Source organism: Elephas maximus, chromosome 4 (genome assembly GCF_024166365.1).
Source record: "Elephas maximus indicus isolate mEleMax1 chromosome 4, mEleMax1 primary haplotype, whole genome shotgun sequence".
NCBI lineage: Eukaryota > Metazoa > Chordata > Mammalia > Proboscidea > Elephantidae > Elephas > Elephas maximus.
The window spans coordinates 107,126,916-107,148,154 of NC_064822.1; the positions used below are offsets into that span (position 1 = coordinate 107,126,916).

The 21,239-nt window shown below is 39.6% G+C and overlaps 1 protein-coding gene across 6 annotated transcripts in view; it reads left to right on the top strand.

Moving 5' to 3' along the window:
• Positions 1-21,239, top strand: part of SCN8A (sodium voltage-gated channel alpha subunit 8) — a 232,298-nt gene that overhangs the window by 130,848 nt on the left and 80,211 nt on the right. For all 6 annotated transcript variants that reach the window (XM_049883169.1, XM_049883171.1, XM_049883166.1 and 3 more), the window contains exons 7-11: positions 7,249-7,470; positions 8,520-8,583; positions 9,975-10,116; positions 11,592-11,798; positions 12,608-12,901. In XM_049883169.1, the coding sequence (XP_049739126.1) occupies positions 7,249-7,470; positions 8,520-8,583; positions 9,975-10,116; positions 11,592-11,798; positions 12,608-12,901 (929 nt within the window). The remainder of the gene's footprint in view (positions 1-7,248; positions 7,471-8,519; positions 8,584-9,974; positions 10,117-11,591; positions 11,799-12,607; positions 12,902-21,239) is intronic.

The window sequence follows — 21,239 nt, forward strand, 5'->3', positions numbered from 1 at the left end:
CTGCTCCTTAGAAACCCTATGGGGCAGTTCTGCTCTGTCTTAAAGGGTTGCTATGAGTTGAAATTGACTTGACAGCAACGAGTATGTATGTATATGCTATTTATGGTATCTCCCTGGTAGAAAAGCTCCTCCCATCCTGTGTAAAGTCTGTACTTGTCTGTCATACTTTCTCCCACAGAGGGTTGCTGTCTTGTTCCCACCAGGCTATTACCCAGGTCTCTTTCTTGGTCAGAGGACCAGTGTGTGAGTCAGTGGACCTGGGACCATCTCTTCCTTGGGAATCTGAGTCATTTTGGCTCCATTAATGTAGAGCTGGGCCTAGTTCCCTCTTGATTTTGTGTACCAGGTTTTTTCAGGGATCACTTCAGTAGAATTGTTGCTCTTTTTGCCTTCTCCTGTTCCCAGTGTGATTATAGGCTTTTACCAAAGCTGCCAAAAACAGAGTGGAAAGAGAGCAACCATGGAATCAACATGGGGCCTGCAAACTCTCACGTAGCTCTCCAAAGCTCAACTAATTTATGAGGGTTCCCCCTTCCTTGAACACCCTCCCCAACTTAACTGGACTGACAATGTCCTCCTTCTTCGCATCTTTGGTAGATATTCTGAATATGTTAGGACTGCTCAGACTCCGAGAAGATTGAAGAGTAAAGTGCCCCAGTCCCCTCCAGTCTTTCTAAATTGTCTTTGGTCTGGAACTTGCCAGGTTCAACTTGACATTGAAATATTCTGCTTAGAAGTTTACATACCTTTTAACTTTGTTTTTGCTTTGTATTTACCTGGGGCCTGGGCACAAAAATGAACTTCTGAGTGACTCTGTCACAGTTTCATCTTCTATGTGCTGCGACCATGTGCCACAGGACTAACATGCCCAAAGACAGAGTGAAAATCTTCAAAGGAGGTTTCTCAGGTTTTTCTTAGAGAGTAACACTTACTGGTGTAAATAAAACAGGTTGGGAGGGCCTAGCTTCCATTTCCTTTTCATTTCCATCATCCTTTACATGACTCCACAAAAGCACTGCTTGTTCTCTACTCGTCAGCACTTATTTAATATCATTTTGCTGTTTAGAGTTATAATTTTTTCTCTTGATTTTTTTTCTCTCTGCATTCATTTCTTTCACTCCATACCTGTGGTATCACGTAGGAAGCAGGGAAAATGATGGGCCCTTTCCTTCCCACCCTGGTTTCAGGAAGAAAGCATGGTAAAGGGAGATAGGAAGTGTTTTAAGATTGTGTTTGGACTGCTCATTTCTTTTAAAAGATTCTAGTTACTAATCCAGTTGCTTTTGTATTTCCCCTTTCTCCACATTTCTTCTCTGGAAAGATAAGTAAAGTTTAAGACAGTGGTTCTAGGTGGGAGAACACTGAGACTTACAGACAGCACTGACCCACCTTTGAGAGCTAGTTTAGTTTTGGTCAGACATTGCAATGTGAGTTTAGTCTAGAGTGAATAAATCTACAGTCTCCAAGTCTCCCCCAAATTAGTCAAAGAATCTTCAAGAACTATCATTGTGAGGATTGAGTCTGCAGCAGGAAAGTTGACCTGCTCTACAGCACCATTAGGACTTGTCTGGACCCAAGCCATCCTTTGGGAGTTGGGGAACTGTTCTTTTCCCTGGTTTGAGAACTGTGTATTATTCCTGCTGAGGCCTGTTCCAATATTAATTTTGTAGGAGAATTGGCTTATGTAATTCATACCACCTGGATTTCCCAACCTGAGCTACACACTAGGGAATATAAATCTATTTTATTTATAATCTGGCGGGAGCATGGCAGAAGATTCGATCCCAGTATACATGGCTGATTTCTCTGGATTTTGCACATGAGCAGGCTTTGTTCATTTGTGCCAGGGATTGGTAGGCATTATGAGAAGTGATGGGAGGACCAGAAGTGGCCTTGAACAGAGCAGAGAGGAATAGAAAGAATTCTGTGACAGTGGCTTCACCTGTTTCTCAAAATTCCTTAAATGTCCAACTTCCTCTCTGGTAGCTAACCTTTCTATACATTGGTTCCAGCTGTCTTTTCTTGATCTACAGTGAATATATTAACTGCTTGTGCTGAGACACATCCCAATGCTAGATAATGTTAGCCTTTTCCAAGAGTTCTCGCTGTCCAATTTGCCCCCACGTGGCTTCTGTTGCACACTCTGTTGTGTAGGAGTCATTTGAAGGAGCATTCTGCTGTATTTTGGGTAATTGGTTTTCAGTCAGTATCTTGCTTGTTCTAGCATTTGGTGTTGTGAGCCCATAGAAGAAGCAAGACTGCTGCATTTCACAGCCAAAGCAGTTACATTCTACATTCTTCCACACATCAGGTCAGGGATTCTACCAGCAACTTCTTGCCTTCATTAACCTGTGCTGGTGGTAGCAGGGAGCAGTTTTGCTTGGCTGCATTTCATTAGTACATTGCTGGCAAGACTGCAGAGCTTAAGCTTGGGAAATGCACTGATAGTGTCATCTCCATAAATTGGCATTGAAGTCTGCAAATATGATCATTTCCCAATTATCGACCCTAGTGGAAGAAAACAGAGTCTTAGCTGAGACTTGTGTATGATCTAGAAACTATTTACTTTTAGTATTGCTGTGTAAATATGTGCCTGCCTTCATCTGCACACATTAGGCCACATCATCTTTCTTCCTGTGCTTTTATCTAATTTTCTGCTATTAATCTGGGTCAGAATCTTGGAGAGTAAACTTTTTAGATGACCATCCCTTAAAAAACCTGTTGCCATCGAGTGGATTCCGACTCATAGCAACCCTATGGAACAGAGTAGAACTGCCCTGGAAAGTTTTCAAGGAGCAGCTGATGGGTTCAGACTGCCGGCCTTTTGTTTAGCAGCCGAGGTCTTAACCCACTGCACCACTAGGGCTCCTCCTCTTGCTTTGTTATATAATATTTGTTTCTCTGAGCACCTGTGAGGAATAAGCAGCTGAATACTATTTCAAGCTTAAGTTTCTGCTTTAAACTTACTGAGAGTTAAAAGAACTCTCATCAGAGAGATGAATTCAGCCCCAGACTTAGTGCTTGAGGAACATTTTTTTCAGTTTTCTGGACTCATGTTATAGACTTCTTCAGCAGTGGCATTTGGTTTATGGGGAGGAGATGTTAAACCAGCTGACTGTGAGCATGTGAACACTGATGTTCATCCCCAGCGAAGTGATGAGTTCAATGTGTGGTTGGTATGTTAAGACTCTTTGGTTGCAAGTAAAAGGATACAAGGGTAATTCAGGGAATCCAAGGACTAAAATGCCTCTGGGCCTCTGGAAATGACTAGAAACCAGAATTCAGGGGCAGAAAACTCCAGGAAAGGACTTTGTCTCCATCTCTCTTTTCTCCATGTGTCTGCCTCCCTTTTTTCTCTCTCAGCAAACTGCCTTTTCTTCTTAGATACGTCCTAATATAATGGTCGAATATGGCTACCGATTAGCTCCCAAATCTATCTATTACCATTCCCACCACGTGAAAGGCTGTTGTACTTTGTCCCATTCCAAATTCCTAGAGGAAAGGATCTGGATTTAGGTCAGATTTCAACCCTTACATCTATAACCTACTGGGAGAGGATCGCCTCATAAAAACATGCCTGCTGGGAGCCCACCCTTATTCACCCTTATGAAGTAGGGGTTAAGTAAGCTCACGGCCTGGAATTTCTTGTTATACGGGCTTAGAACTATACAGAATTTCCAGGCCAGGAAATTTCAGGTTAGGCCCATGCTAAAATTGTGCTTTTATATATATATATTTTTTTTTTTTTTTAATCACAAGCCCATTAATTTGACTCTTTTGTAGTATTATACTCTTGTTACTAATACAAATGAGAGCTTACAGCTCATTTCTTAATTCAGTTAAAGTAGAAATAGAAAGGGCCTTGAAAGACCATCTGGTGTTCAAAGAGTTGATTACCTGAACCACTCAGGAGAAGTAGTTGTGTACGTCCTTCATAAAGAAGAAAGTAACTTTACAACCATTCTTCACTGACCCTTTCAAGTATTCTTTTTTCAAACAGTAGAACCGTATAAGTTTAGGAGCCTAGAATTGAATTACTGACCTGATACAGACCTGCCCCAACTTAGCCAACTACAGTGAGAACTTTTCTATTCCTTAGCAATTCATGGAAATAAGTTCCATACATTGGAACAATTTTTACTTCTTAGTGGCTCTCTTCTTATTTAACCACCAATACCTTCTTACCTAACTGTGTGATTATGATACAATTTCCCAGGGCCCTAGGAATAAAAGGTACTATGAAATTTCAGCTAATTGATCTCAGACAAATAAACATCTTTTCCCTATTTTAAAAGATTTTTGGAGAAGATTCTTTAGCTTTTCCTCTACTGCCCACTGCAATGCAGTGCTGTTTATCCATATTTTATAGATGAAAAAATGATTGAAAGGTGGCTTTAAGTCTGTTCTGAAGGTGGGTCATAAGTCATGGCTGAGCCAGGACAAGAATTCCCTGCCTGGTGTTGGGACCCGCGTTGGCAATGCCTTGTTTCCTAGACCGGGGGCGGGGCTCTTCCTGATCCTTGGGTGGCCGCAGTCTCCATGGAGGGCCCACGCTGTAAGAAAGCATAGGCCTTGGCGCACTTTCTCTGCTTCTCTACAGTCTAACTCTTGGCTCTTTTTTCTTTAATTCCCCCTAGATCTCCTTCAGGATATCAATGTGAGAGGAGAGAAAAGTTCTCATTTATTTACTCTTTCAATAAAAATGTATTAAGTGCCTGCTTTGTGCCAGGTCATATTCTAATTACAGCATCCTTTACTGTGAGTCAGAATCGACTCGATTTTAGTGGGTTTGGTTTTGGGGTTTTTTTTTTTTCCCCACTACTTTTGGATTCAGATTGACATCACTTGAAAATTCTAGTTGGTCACTTGAAAATTACAGCAAAAGAAGAGTCATACCCATACTACCATTAGGTCACCATCATATAAGTCAGCCATGTGTAGTGTCATTATCCCAATCATATCCCTTTTGAGGAAGGCAATGTATATATAATAGTAATAGCTAACAAGTATTGAGCCAGCTTGAGCCAGGTACTATACTAGGTAGTTTATTCATCATCTGATTTAAGCCTCACAACAACCTGATAAGGTTGGTATAAATCCCTTTTCACAGATAAGTAAACTGAGGTTCAGACAACAGTGGTTAACATTTAAGTCATTTACTGTTTAGGTACTGTGTTAAGTGCTTTATACAGTCATGCTTAATACTTAACAACCCTATGATATTCAACTGTATTTATCCTCATTTTAAAGATGACAAAAACTGAGATTCCAAGAGGTTAAGCATCTTGTTCAGGTCACATAGTAAGTGACATAACTTGATTAAGCTTAGTAGTGATCTAGTAACCTCTTTAAAGTGTTTAAAAGCAAAGATGTCACTTAGAGGACTAAGGTGAGCGTGACCCAAGCTGTGATATTTTGAATCACCTCATATCCATGTGCAAGCTGGACAATGAGTAAGGAAGACCAAGGAAGAATTAATGCGTTTGAATCATGGTGTTGGTGAAGAATATGGAATATGCCATGGACTGCTAGAAGAATGAACAAATCTGTTTTGGAAAAAGTACAGCCAGAATGCTCCTTGGAAGCAAGGATGACGAGACTTCGTCTCACATACGTTGGACATATTATCAGGAGGGACAAGTCCTGGAGAAGGACGTCATGCAAGTGGCAGTAACACTGGGCTCAAGCATAACGATTATGAGAATGGCACAGCACCAGGCAGTGTTTCGTTCTGATGTACACAGGGTTGCTATGAGTCGGAACTGACTCAACGGCACCTAACAACCACAGTGATCTACCCTATGCCATACTTCAAGGCCAGGATTAGGATTTCCCTTGCATTTTCATCTGATATCCTTGCCTTTATAAGTGGATCAGGGGTGAGATCTCTCCTGAGGCCTGTGTGTCAAGGCTCACCTGCTTCCTGCTCACCCTCCCAGTCCTGGTGTGCTTGATGCTGTTGGCCGTGCCCCTTGGATAGCTTGATGTCTGGGCATACCCAGGAGAACCACCTGTGAACTCAGTTTTCACCCAAACATCAGGAACTTAAAACCACATTTAGCTATGTCTCCTGTCACTGATCTCTCTACCTGTGCAAATAAGACATCTTTCAGCAGCTTCAAATTTGAGCCAGTGGCTTGCATTTAAATCTGAAATTCAATTGGGTTACGAGTTGTTTTTTTTTTTTTTTTTTTTTTCTTTTTGGGTTTTTTTTTTAATCTAGAAGAACAGAAAAGTCATTTGTAGAGAACACGGCATATATGTGACATAGAGAAGATGTATTTTCATAAATACCAGATTGAGTCATTAACCTTTCAATATGTTGGCATTTCCGTAGCTCTCAGGAAAATATTGTTGTACTTTCTCACTAATTATTGGCTTGTAAACTTCTCAATAGGTCCCTTTCCAACCTAGAAGCCTCCTTGGTCCCTGATTTTTTTTTGTTGTTGTTGTTTTTTTTTTTGTTCATTCATCAGATGTTTACTAAGTATCTGCTGTGGGCTAAGGACTGTAGATACAGCTGTGAACAGACATAATTTATTGTAACCAAGATAAATGCTACAAAGCAAAATCCAGGGTGCTGTTAAGATATTAATAATAATGGGGGCAGTAAATCAGGGAAGGCTTTTTGTAGGAACTTGTATTTAAGCTGAGACCTGAAGAGTGAATAGGAGGTAGATAGGTAGTAGGAAGAAATGCAAAACAGCATTCCAAGCAGACAGAGCAGTATGTAGACAGCCCTGAGACAAGAACTTGACTCATTTGAGGGACCAAAAAGCAATTAGAGACAGGAAAATGTATCCAGGAGAAAAAGCCATGTGTTGGTATAAGGTGATTCCTTTTGCTTTTTAAAAAAATTATCGACTTAGAAATAATAATAAATAGTAAAAATTACTGACTTAAAATTGATACTACTGGACAGTTGATGGAAACCCTGGTGGCGTAGTGGTTAAGTACTATGGCTGCTAACCAAAGGGTTAGCAGTTCGAATCTGCCAGGTGCTTCTTGGAAACTCTATGGGGCAGTTCTACCCTGTCCTATAGGATCGCTATGAGTCAGAATTGACTTGATGGCACTGGGTTTGGTTTTTTTTTTTTTTTTTGGACAGTTGATATTATTGCTGGTCCATTGTTACTCCTCTCATGGTGGTGCTGTGGGGAGGAGTAGAAGCCAGTAGCTAAGAGGGAGGCTGGGGGAGGCGGGGAGGAGTATAAGGCGACTCTGATTCTGGGGGTTCTATCTCCTCAGGCCTGAAGACAATTGTGGGTGCCCTAATTCAGTCTGTGAAAAAGCTGTCAGATGTGATGATCCTGACAGTGTTCTGCCTGAGTGTTTTTGCCTTGATCGGACTACAGCTGTTCATGGGAAACCTGCGAAACAAGTGTGTTGTGTGGCCCATAAACTTCAACGAGAGCTATCTTGAAAATGGCACCAGAGGCTTTGATTGGGAAGAGTATATCAACAATAAAAGTAGGTGGCCCTTTCTCTACAAGAGGAAAAAGAAAAGTCTATTCCTAGTTTACATGGTCAAAAGCCACCACTGGACTTAAAAAAGTAGTTGGGGCCAGAAAGGCGTGCAGTGCTAGTGGAAGTAGCCCTGCAAAATTATTCTTTCCTTGAGGTAGGATTGTGTTTGGAAGCTTTCAAGCATCAGCTCTCTCTCTTTTCTCCCCCTTTACACCAAAAAGGAGACTTTATTACTTCTTTACATGTACCCCCTAAGCTTTTGCCTTGAAATTCAGGCTTAGGAGCTTGATAAAATCCTTTTTTCCTTAGCCAAGTTGCCTGAGATATTTAAACATTTAGTCCAGAATATAGCTAGTGACACCAAACTTTCTTAATACTACCAAGACCTTAGTAATTGATCTTGTCTAGGGGTCAGGTAGTCTCTAAGGCACCATTTGATCCTATCATATTTTGAGGAGTTTTAATAACTTCATTTGAGGAACCAAAGCACTTGGGTCTTCCATAAATGAAAATTTGTTGTAGTAATACTTCTGTAAAATAACTTAATAAGTCAGTAAAATCACTATCAGTCACTCCTTAGAAACACAGGCAGTTAAATAGCCGTAAGAAAACGTTGCAGAGGGGATATAAGGGGCGCGTCCAGGAAAAGGAAATGTACCTTCTAATTTAAAATAGAATGTGGAAACTAATGACCAGGAGGAATTCTAGAATATCCCTGATAAAGAGAAGCTATAGGGTTAGAAGGATGAAGTTGTATAAAGGAGTGAAGAACTCAGAAAACTCACCTTCAGACCCCTAGCATATCCGTTCGGAGTACGAGTGGAAGTCAGGTGTCTGTGAAAAGAGCATTGCATCAAGGGATGTAGGGTAGCACTTTTAAATTTTACATATCTGTAGGAAATTATTAATGAGAAAGAATTCTTACCAGGTTTCACTGCTGTCAGAAAAGATTTACATAAGCTAAAATCAATGACTGTTTCTGCCAGGCTAGTTAGGTACAGTATAACCTTATTCTCTCATTCACTTACTCTGCTTTATTCAAACTTTTCTAGCCAATTTTTATATAATTCCTGGCATGCTGGAACCTTTGCTCTGTGGGAACAGTTCTGATGCTGGGTAAGTAGCTCACTGAATTTTGTTCTCCCCCCTTTTAAATGATCTGCCTATTATTATTTGGATGAAATTGAGCAACATTTCCGCTTTTCCTTTTCTTTGTGCTCATGTAGCAGACCCTAATTTGCTCTTAGCTGGTTTTTGTTGATTGACTCAGATACTCTTTTCTGTTTGATATTTTTCCACTCAGATTTGACAATTCACTACTAGGTGAATATGCCTATTCTCAGGCCAAAATCAAAGATATAAAAGGCTAAGGATAGGATCCATAACACCAGCTGTCTTGCCTGCCTCATATACAATCCCCTCATTCTAGCTTAACACAGTTAATACAGAGTACGAACAGTATCTTGGCAATAGCTTAGCACCCAAAAACCCGTTGCTGTGGAGTCAATTCCAACTCATAGGAGGACCCAAAATATGCTAGGCTTTATAGTGTAGGGGAGGGAAAAGAGCAGCAACATAACATTTGAGTCCTAATTCTGCTACTTCTAGCTCTGAGGCCTTTGACAAGCCATTTAACTGATCTGCACCTCAATTTCTTTATCTATACATGGATTTAATAAGTCATGCTCTTTCTTCCTCACAGAGTCGTTTAAGAATTCACTTAGATAACATACATGAGAGTACTTTGTAAATAGAATGCTATATAAACGTAGGGTGGTAGTGTCATTATTCAGAGTATATTGGTCTTTTAGGAATTGGTGTTCTAAGATGGCCGTGAGAACTAGAAGTCCACTTAATTTCTTTAAGATACTAGAAATTGCATTGAAATAAATATCAAGTTATGTTATTCCATTTGCATGTATGACTTAAGTTGTCACAGTGAATGTTAAGAGAACAGACACAATTAGGAGGAACTTCAAGCCATTTGTCAGCTAAATTCTGAATTCAGTTGAATTGCATATTGATAGGAATCTAGGACAGTGGTTCTCAAACTTTGGCATGCATAAGAATCACCTGGCAGGCCTCTTAAAAATCAGGTTCTCACATGTGGGAATTGCAACCAATGTCACAAAACAATATGTGTATAAATTTTTGAGTGAGAAATTAACTTGAGCTGTAAGCTTTCACCTAAAGAACAATAAAAGAAAAGAAATCCAGATTCAGGGATTCCATATCCCGAGTGTTTAATTCCTAGGTCTTGGGCAGGGCACAGGCATCCACATTATTACTGAGCATCTCAGATTACTCTGATCCTAGACTGTCCCCAGAACATCATTCTTTGAAAAATTAGCCTGGCTACTTTCTTTCTTTCCTCTTCCTTTCTTCCAGTGTGTTGGCCTGGCTCTATAGATGGTTATTTAGTATCTCCAAGGTCATGGAGATGACCTGTAGCTGATAACTGGGTGGAATTATATTGAAAAGCCCTGAACTTCCCTTTCTGTCTTCAGGCAATGCCCAGAGGGATACCAGTGTATGAAAGCAGGAAGGAACCCCAACTATGGTTATACAAGCTTTGACACTTTTAGCTGGGCCTTCTTGGCATTGTTTCGCCTTATGACCCAGGACTACTGGGAAAACTTGTATCAGCTGGTGAGTAATACTACTTTTTCTTCTGTGATAGTGTTTGTGTCAGCGTATGTGGAGTTGGGGACTATGTGTGAGAGATCGTTATACAGGACCTTAGAATGGCATTTCCCCCACTATTCTTTATATCATCTCTTTTTAAACCAATGCCATTGCAAAAGGCTAAGAAAGGATATCACTTAAATTGGGGACTTCCTGTGACTTGGACCTGATGCTGAAGATGGAGTTTGTTAATGCTCTTGATTAGAGACTAGTAGATGAATGATATAATATATTCTTCTGTTTTTTTTTATTGTAGTAAATATATATGTAACAAAACATTTCCCATTTCAACATTTTTACATGTGTGCAATTCAGTGACATTGTTTGTTCTATTGTTCAACATTACCATTGGCCGTTTTCACTTTTTTTCATCACCATTAACAGAAGTTCAGTGCCCCTTAGCGATGACTCTCCCTTGCCCCCTTCTTTCTGCCCCTGATAACCACTAATAAACTTAGGTCTCTATACACTTGCCTATTCTAGATATTTTATATTTTATATAAGTGGGATCATATAATTTTATCCTTTTGTGGCTGACTTACTTCACTCAGCATGGTGTTTTCAAGATTTATCCATGTGGTGGCATATATCAGCACTTCATTTCTCTTTATGGCTGATAATATTCCATTGCATGTATGTAACACATTTTGTTTATCCATTCATTTGTTAATAGATATTTAGCCCATTGCCACCTTTTGGCTATTGTGAATAGTGTTGCAATGAACATTGGTATATGAGTATCTGTTTGCCTTCCTGCTTTCAGTTAATTGCCAGATCATATGGCAATTCTATTTTTAACTTCTTGAGGAACCACAAAACTGTTTCCCACAGTGGCTGTACCATTTCACAATCCCACCATCAATGGATGAGGGTTCTAGTTTCTGTATATCCTCACCAATGCTGTTATTTTCCATTTTTTTTAATCATAGCCATTTTAATGGATAGGAAATGATATCTCACTGTGGTTTTGATTTGCATTTCCCCAGTGGCTAGTAACATTGAGTGTCTTTTCATGTGTTTATTGGCCATTCATGTTTCTTCTTTGTCCATTTTTTATACTTTTCTTTATACTTGTTTTAGAACCAACTGAAGAATTCAAATATAATTCTTAGCCTAGAGCATTTTTTCTTTGAAAAAAAGGAAAACAAGATTTTTCTATGACAGGAGTATATAGACAGAATGTATGGAAATAGGAGGGGACACAATGAATGGCAGGGTCTACTGACATTTGGTGTGAGGTGGAGGTAGGTGAGGCCATTTGGCCATTGGGGATGCTAAATGCTGTGCATTATGAAGGAGTACCATGCAATGAGGGACTGTCCTGTGCAGAATGCTAAGAGTGCACCTACAGAAGAGCACTAGCCCACTAGCCCATGAGTTGTTTTCAGCCTGGTTCATTTGATGGCACATGACTCAGAAAACGGTCTTTGTTTTTACAGACCTTACGAGCAGCTGGGAAAACGTACATGATCTTCTTTGTCTTGGTCATCTTCGTGGGTTCATTCTATCTGGTGAACCTGATCTTGGCTGTGGTGGCCATGGCTTATGAAGAACAGAATCAGGCAACACTGGAAGAGGCAGAGCAGAAAGAGGCTGAATTCAAAGCAATGTTGGAGCAACTTAAGAAACAACAAGAAGAAGCACAAGTTAGTGATCAGTTCTTTGAAAGGCCTTCCTGCCAGAGAGCTATGACTAAGGCCCAATCAAAGTGACCTTTTCTAGGCACATTGTCAAATAGAGGTCATTGATTGGATTAAGATAACCCAAGTAACAACTGCAGATGGTTGGTCCAGTTATTCCATTTATCTTAATGGCCAAAATGCTTGGTAATATAATCTTTTGTTGACTTTCTCAACTGTTCAGTATTCAACTATTATAATGGCTGGGGAGAGAAATTTGTATAATACTTCATATAAGCATAACCTTTTGGTGAGGAAAACATTAGGATCCTCTTCAGAAATCCTGTGATCATAAAAAATATTATTTCTAATTGAAAAGATAGAGCAAAATATTAAAGTAAAATTTGAAAAACAAACTTGTGATCCCACCACCCTAACAATTTATTTTCTAATCCTTATTCAGATATACGTGTGTTTTTTACATTGTTGTACCCATAATGTATAATATGGTTTCTTAGCATTCATTCTCAGAGATGCCTGGAGGGGATTCTTTGGTAACAAGAAGGAAGCCAAGTTCTTGTCTGAGTTACTCAAGAGAATAAAACCCAAAGTTCTTACAGCTTGGGTCCTGTTCTGATCACTTAGGGCTGTGTGCCAGGATCATAATTCAACTAAAAAATGGAAGCAGCCAGGTGCTAGCCACCCCCCACTCACCCCCCGCACCCGTCACAGTCCTTGTCTGTGGGAAAGAAAATCATCTGCACTAATTGTTTGACTTTGGGGTGGCTGCAGTTAATTGCTTCTGATCTGGTCTGCTGTTATGACTCCTTTTCTAGGCTGCTGCAATGGCCACTTCAGCAGGAACTGTCTCAGAAGACGCCATAGAGGAAGAAGGTGAAGATGGGGTAGGCTCTCCTCGGAGCTCATCTGAAATTTCTAAACTCAGTTCAAAGAGTGCCAAGGAAAGACGTAACAGAAGAAAGAAGAGGAAGCAAAAGGAACTCTCTGAAGGAGAAGAGAAAGGAGATCCTGAGAAGGTATTTAAATCAGAGTCAGAAGATGGTATGAGGAGAAAAGGCTTTCGGCTGCCAGACAACAGAATAGGGAGGAAATTTTCCATCATGAATCAGGTATGCTCTTTGCATTGGATCAAATAAGCTTAAGAATTTTGGGTTTTCCTGATCCCACTTGATCCTCAAATTTCCCTTTGGCCTTACATTTTCCAGACGCAGCCCTGCATTCTCAGCCCTACCTCTCCATGCTGTGTACTCTTCTCCTGTAGGAGGTAGCATCACCAGCATTCACCAGTAAAGTCTATATCACACCAGTGATCACCATGTTCTAAAACACCAGGAAGAACTTTTCTAAGCATTTGAAAATCAGAATTTAGCTCAAACACCTCTGTTTAAGAATTGTATATAATTGTAGGCTTTTTTTTTTTTTTTTTTGTAGGCTAAAAAGGGCAGAGCGGGGGAGCTATGAAACTCTTTAGGTTACCTTATTTGAGTATGGCAAGTTCTGGAATTATTCTAGCTATACAGTGCCATGCCGATAAATTAGCCTATAGTGGATTGAAAGCCTCAGCCTTACCAGTTTTGGATAAATGGGGAAACTAAGAGAAAGAAGAGGGAGAGGACTTTTTGAGCATTTCATTACTATAAATAAAATTAAAAAAAAAAATTTTTTTTTTAAATATCATCTAATAATAAGAATTCCTGCGTTTCAAAAAATGCCCCCAAAATCCAATTCTTAGACCATTTAATTCCCCATTTTAAAGAAATCCTAAAGGGTTTATAGACTTAGCTATAGAATAGATTACAGTTACTGTTTATGGCCATATAGCCAGTCTTTTCTTGTTTCCCAGAGATGACTCATGGTGTTTCTTCTTTGTGTCTCTCACCTGCCAATTCAGCCTCCTGCCAGTCCTGTTCATCTTACCACAACGAAATCTCTCATGTCCATCCCCTTCTTTCTATTCCTGTTAATCCTCTCCTAGTTCAGACCTGTATATTATTTTGTTCTATCAGAGTTGTTGACTGCAGTTTCATTTCCTCTGGTCTTTCTTCCTCTACTTTGTATTCTGTATACTGCTGAAAGAACACTTCTGAAACACAACTCTCAATATTTGTTTAGCACACATTTATGGAGTGCCTACCATATGCTAAGGGACTGTGCTAGGTCCTAGAGGTTAAAAGGTCATTAAAACACTGATCCTGCCCTAGAGTGCTTAAAGTGTAGTGGTGCAGGCAGATACAAAATAAAATTATTAACAAAATAGCATCAAAATATTATTCCATATTAGATATATGCTGGAAGTGTTTTGGAGAACATAAGTCTATCCCAGGAGGGAGGTTTAGCAAAGATTTTCTGAAAAAGGTAGATTTCTGAATTAAGGCTTAAAGTATGAACAGGAATTAGTCAGATAATGTATGTGTGTGTTAGGCAGAGAGAAGAAAGGACCATTCTAGGCTTGGAAGGAAAGTGTGTTCCAGTTTGGACATCCTAAGTTTGAATTATTTGTTGGATAACCAATTAGAGAAGTCTTTTAGACACAGGAGTAGTCAAATGATAGTTCAGGAGATGAAAAGAGATGGTTGAAACCATGAGACTTGATGAAACCTGTCTTAGGCTGGGTTCTCTAGAGAAGCAGAACCAGTGAAGCATAGAGAGAGAGAGAGAGAAAGAGATTTATCTCAAGGAAATGGCTACATGGTTGTAGAGGCTGGCAAGTCCCAAGTCCATTGGTCAGACATCATGCTGGAGGTTACTCCTACTCACGTCACTGCAAGGGGTTTGAACCCAAGATCAGTAGGTCAGACTGCAGGCCTCTGGCTCGTATGTTATGGAGGCTGATGAATCCCAAGATCAGCAGGTAAGCTGCTAGTTCAAGTCCCAAGAAACCAGAGGTCAGATGATGTCGAGCTGGATGCAGGACCCAGAGCAGGAGCGTTGCTGGAACATCCATTCATGTACTGGAGGCAGGCCACATCCCAAAGGAAACTCCCTTTCAACTGACTGGCTGCTTATAGCAGATCTTACCATAAAGTTGATTATATCATTACATAACTGCCAAGCTACATAATAACTTCCAAATCACTGAGAATCATGACCCAGCCAAGCTGACAGACAGCTTTAACCATCACATGGTCACTCAAGGACAATGTGTCAGGTGAAAGAACAGTAGGCCAAGGTCATAACCGCTGGTAGTCATGGGCAGAAGAGATGGAGCTCATGAAAGAAAATAAGTTAACAGTCCTAGAGGTGCTTAGAGGACCAAGAGAGTTCAGTGAAGCAAGAGAGTGGAAGGGTTGAAGAAGGAAAGGGAGTGATGTATTGAAATTTAACAGAGATGCTTGGTGAAGTTTGAATTGGAAATATTCATTGAATTTTGTGATATAGTCATTGATGACTTTAAAGAGAGACGTTTCAGAGCAGGGTGAGAATGGATGCCATATTGAGTGAGATGTGGAGACAATGAGTGTAGAGTTCACATGCAAGCCTCTTTTAAAGAGCATGGGCAAAAATAATTATTTTTATAGTCTTTGGGGGAAAAAGCCAGAAGAAGAGCGGTAGGAACAGAAAATTAAGTAGAAGAGAAATAGAGCATAATCTTGGAAGATGTGAGAATAGTTGTAGTCTCTAACAGGAAGGTGTATCTTGTCCGCTGAAACCTGAAGAAAATAGGTGAGGGTGGGCGTAGATAAGTTTGTCCATAGGGAATTAGGAAGTTGAGGAAGATGATACCTGACGGTCTCCACTCTTTCAATAATGTAGGAAATTAAACATCTTATCAAAGGGAAACCCTGGTGGCGTAGTGGTTAAGTGCCACGGCTGCTAACCAAAGGGTCAGCAGTTCGAATCCGCCAGGCGCTCCTTAGAAACTCTATGGGGCAGTTTTACTCCATCCTATAGGGTTGCTATGAGTCGGAATCGACTCGAGGCACTGGGTTCTGGGATTGAAGGGAATGAGAGGTTGAGTAGAGGATTTAAAGAAAACATTGAAGGTTTAGAATAGTTATTAAGAAGAATGGGACAGGGAATTCCCCTAACCAGATTCACTCTATTTACTAATTAAACAGTTGTTGTTGAAAATATACACAGTGAAACCTATACCTATTCAGCAATTTCTACGTGTACAATTCAGTGACACTGATTACATTCTTCAAGTTGTGCAGCCGTTCTCACCCTCCTTTTCCAAATTGTTCCTCCTCCATTGGCATGAACTCACTGCTCCCTAAGCTTCCTATCTAACTTTTCAAGCTGCTGTTGTCAATTTTATCCCTTTCTTTAAAAAAGAGCATAATGCTCAAGGCAGTAAGTTCCAACTCTTTAGCATGGAATTCAGAGCACTCTCTTCCTCCGCCAATATGGACACAACCTAGCTTTTCAGTATTTTCCATCACCATGCCCCTTTAAACACCCTATACTTCAATCAGAATGAACTACTAGCTGTTTCTCATACATGGCCTTTGTTTTCTACTCTCTGTGGTTTGTTCCAAAAATACCCTCTCTAAAATGCCCTGTTTTTCTGCCTTTGAATGTCCACATTATACTTATTCTTCATATTCTTCTCTCAAGAAACCTTTCCTGACTCCCCTGCCCCACCCCATTTCATACCCAATTGGAAATTATCATTTCATCTTTCCATTATGTTTTATATGTACCTCTTTATTTGTTGCTTTTTACTCTATCTGTTATTATACTAATTTATGTTCATATCGTCTCCTCTCTTAGACAAGTCAAGGCCTGCTTCTTTGCATGCGGCTAACATTCAGGTATTTGTTGGACAAATGAATGGAGGAGTTTTAGAAATCTGATTTAATCCCTCCTGGGACTTCTTTGTGGCCTGGGGCTATCTCTTTCTCCCTTTCACCTCATTCTTCTCCTGATTCAGCCTCTTTGGGGGAGATACGATTGCAGCTTTGCTGTAAATGGGACTCCTGCCTCTGTCTTGAGAGCTGTCACTGTGTTAACAAGTACCTTGGCGCCATTAACACTTTGCTCTTGAATGGTTTCTGATCTGTAGGCTTTAGCACAGAGTTACACTGATGGTTCCCTAGCTCAAAAAATGGGCTTCTGAGTTGTCCTACTTCGCATAAAAGTGTTCACTTCCTCTAATTTTCCCATCCCCAAAAAACTGTACATTCCTAGAGGCCATGACTGACTACCGAGACTTGCTTAGAACCCCCATGGTAGTAATATTCTTTGTCCCAGTAATGGCCTGCAATTTCTGTGAATTTATCTGGAAGGATGATTTAGAACACTAAGGCCTAGAGAGATTAACTAATTTATCCAAGGTGATATAGCTAGGAGGTATTAGAGCGAAGATTCGAACCCAGGTCCACCTGACTCCAGAGCTTGTGGTCCTAAACACTGTATTGTGTAACCATCCCCCTCCGCACTCACCTACACATACATAACCATCTCTTCTGTTGGTTTAATAAGGAATGTGGCTTCAGTTTTCACTCCATATAGCTCAGGCATGTGCCAGTTTCCTTTACTTTCAGATCTTCTGAGATTACCTGAATACCTCCTACCCAATCCATTTCCTACCCATTTTTCTATGAAATTACTGCAGTATTTGTAGGGCATAGGATAGTTTATAAGTTTTAGGTTGAGTCTGTTTTTGTAGAGTATTATAATTATTCTATTGTAAAAAAAAAAAAGTCCTTAAACTTTTTGGTCTCTGGACCCCTTTATATCCTTAAAAATTATCGAGGACTCCAAAGAGCTGTTTTTTTAATGTGCTTTTAATTTATCCTGTTAGAAATTGAGAATTTTAAAAATGTTTATTTACTAATTCATTTTAAAATAATGATAAACCTATCAAGTCTAATACAAATTACAAATCTTTTGTAAAAATTAACTGTTTACCAAAACAAAAAAAAATTAGTGAGAAAAGTGGTATTGTTTCACGTTTTTGCAAATCTCTTGAATGTGTAGCTTAATAGAAGACAGCTGGAATATATCTGCTTCTGCATTGTTGCACCTTTTTTTTTTTTTGGTTGATTTTAAGAAAATCCAGTTTCATGTAAATACGTCTTTGGAAAAGGGAGAAATACTTTAATAATCTTTTCAGATAATTGCGGATATTCTGTTTTGATACTATTCCAAAACTTGACAATGATAGTTTCTTAAAGGTTAGTTACAATATGGAATCTGAAACTATATTAATAACTTCATACTCTATTGCAGTAAAATCATTGCTCTATTTTACACCATAGATCTTTTACCCATGAGTGGTTTGTAGCATCATGCATTGATCATTTTTTAAATATTGGTTCACCGAGTTCCACAAATCTTCCAAATACTGACACATTATATTAAAAAAATCACATTCGTTATCACCACCACCGATCTCAGATCTCATCAGAAAAGTCTTTACATATTGGGAAACTGTCAAGATCACAGTGTCCACTGTATACTTTTGAGAAAATGAAAAAGATAAAGGCAAATAACATCTTAATATTATCATAAAAAGTATTTGACCTTGTGGGTCCCCTAAAAGGGGTCCCCAGACCATACTTTAATAGCTATTGCTCTGTTGGGAAGAAAAAGTGACACTTTTTTCCAAAAGGGAAATATGTACCCAAGGCATACTTTATTAACAGCTGGCCTTATGCCTGAACCTCAGTGATCTATATTAAACTAAACTGAGTATGTGGCTAGACCCTTAAGGAGGCTTCCATTCCTCCTAAACCCAGTCTCGGGATCTTACCATCACCTGGCTAGCCACATTGTTTAAAGGAGTGTTTCTTAAACTACCTGTTGTGAAAGACTAATTTCTGTTTTTCCCAATTCTTCATAAACCAATACTATTGTAAAATACAACAGCAATGAATTTCTAGAATTCACCTAGAATTATCACATTCTTGGATGTTATGGCAATGTCAAATTTCTATAGAAGTTTCTAAACGCTTCCCTCTGTTGTTGTACTTATTGTAAGCCAGTGACAAACAGTTAAGTACTAACACTCGTCTATGAATCCCATTTTTGAGTAGAACTGGTTCAGGGGAATGAATCAATGAGGGTGTCCAAACATATATAGATAAGAGGAATAATGAGCAATGAGCTGGAGGAGGCCTTGATCCCTTTAACTGTCCAATAACATGGAAGATGGAAGTATAAGAGCTGGTCATATATGTGTCCTGGTAACACACAGTGACATCATCCATTCATAAATGAGGCCCAATCAACATTTTGGAATTAACCAGGGCAGTTCCTCCTCTCTGGTGCAGATATAAGGGTGGAAGAACAAAACAAGAAAGGAATAGATGTTTCGTACATGTATCCTCATTTCTAGAGGCCTGTATATAGCATGTGGTAATTTATATATTTAACAATGCCATTTATGTAAAATGACACGATTATGGTTTTCCTAATGTGGCCCCCGGTGATCAGATTCATTTAATGTCTCAGAGACTTGTGTGTCGCATAGAGTCAAGGCAGGAAAAGACTACATCACAAGAGAAACAAACAGGTGAGAGAATAGAGTAAGATGAAACTAGAAGTATCTAAGGAAAATATACTGATCTGGGGTTAGGGACTTTGTACATTATGGGAAGAGGTAAGAACTGAAAGTATTTTGAGTCTAGAACCAGAAATAAAATTCTAGGCGGCCAAAAGATGTAGCCGAAAATCTTAAAGAGGAGCCCCACAGCCCTTTTTTATCTTCAAAAGTATAATCAGAAAAAGATTTATTTAGCACTTAATTACTTATAAACTTATAAAGTATGCACTGTATTGGTATAGTCTTAGCCCATAAAGAACTTTCACAGTAGAATCATTTTGCAGAAGGGTTAAGGCCTAAACTCTAAAGCAAAAATCTAAAAATTTAACTTTAAAATCTAAAGTTAAAAATCATTTTGAAAGTTGCTTCAAAATCATTATTGAGCAAACTGAGTATCTCAGCATAGCAAGGATAATTGTCTACGATCAGTAGTTTGTCAAGTTTCTTTCTCTTATAGCAGTAGTCATCAAACTGGGGTTGCATCACTTTGGGGCATTTGAAGACTTATCAAGCACAGTTAGTTTTAAGGGACCCAATTTCCAGATCTTTAACTGGCATATACCTGTGACTGAGATTAGCCCTCTGGTCCAGAATCACACCAACTCTCCTTTCCCACTTCCCTTTTCACAACCAACCTCCTTACGCTTTTACAGAAGGAAGACAGACTCTTACTTGTTCCAAATCTTACTGTGGTGCATAAAAATCCTGGGGGTGCAAACAAAGGGACAATTGAAAAGATTAGTATCTACAAAGTTTTCTTTAACAAGGAAACCAGTCCATTGTAAGTCTTCCTGAATTTACATATCTATGTTAAGACTGAAACAAAGAGTTGTAATTAGGGGTGTTGGGATGTCTTAAGTTCAAGAGTGGGATGGTTGTCACTAGACTACTTAATTATAATTTAATAATTTCATACTTTGTTAAATTGTACATTAATGCATTTATTAAAAATAAAAAATGAGATTAAATTTTTTCCAGTGAAAATAAGTCTGATTTGGCCAAATAAGCCTGATGTACTTTGATGGTGAGGCCTGGCTTTGCCATTTAGGTGGTATGGTAGGCATTGTCTTAAAGGAGCTAAATTGGTGGCTTTAAGATTTGGGTGAAAATAATTTAAAGCATGTGATAAAATAAGATCATCTTACTAAAAAATAAATGTTGGCAAACTGAATGCTTTGAAGGCCAGTGTAGCAGGGGCAGGGGTTTGGGGACCATGGTTTCAGGGGACATCCAAGTCAGTTGGCATAATAAAATCTATTAAGAGAACCTTCTTCATCCCACTTTGAAGAGTGGTTTCTGGGGTCTTAAACGCTAGCAAGCAGCCATCTAAGATGCATCAATTGGTCTTAACCCACCTGGATCAAGGAGAATGAAGAACACCAAGGACACAAGGCGATTAGGAGCCCAAGAGACAGAAAGAGCCACATGAACCAGAGACTACATCATCCTGAGACCAGAAGAACTAGATAGTGCCTGGCTACAACCAATGACTGCCCTGTCAGGGAACACAACAGAGAACCCCTGAGGGAGCAGGAGAGCGGTGGGATGCAGACCCCAAATTCTTGTAAAAAGAGCAGACTTAATGGTCCGACTGAGACTAGAAGGACCCCAGTGGTCACGGCCCCCAGACCTTCTGTTGACCCAGGACAGGAACCATTCCCAAACCCAGCTCTTCAGACATGGATCGGACTGGACAATGGGTTGGAGAGGGATGCTGGTGAGGAGTGAGCTTCTTGCATCAGGTGGACACTTGAGGCTATGTTGGCATCTCCTGCCTAGAGGGGAGATGAGAGGGTAGAAGGGGTTAGAAGCTGGCGAAATGGACACGAAAAGAGAGAGTGGAGGGAGAGAGCGGGCTGTCTCAGGGGGAGAGTAATTAGTATGTAGCAAGGTGTATATAAGTTTTTGTGTGAGAAATTGACTTAATTTGTAAACTTTCACTTAAAGCACAATAAAAA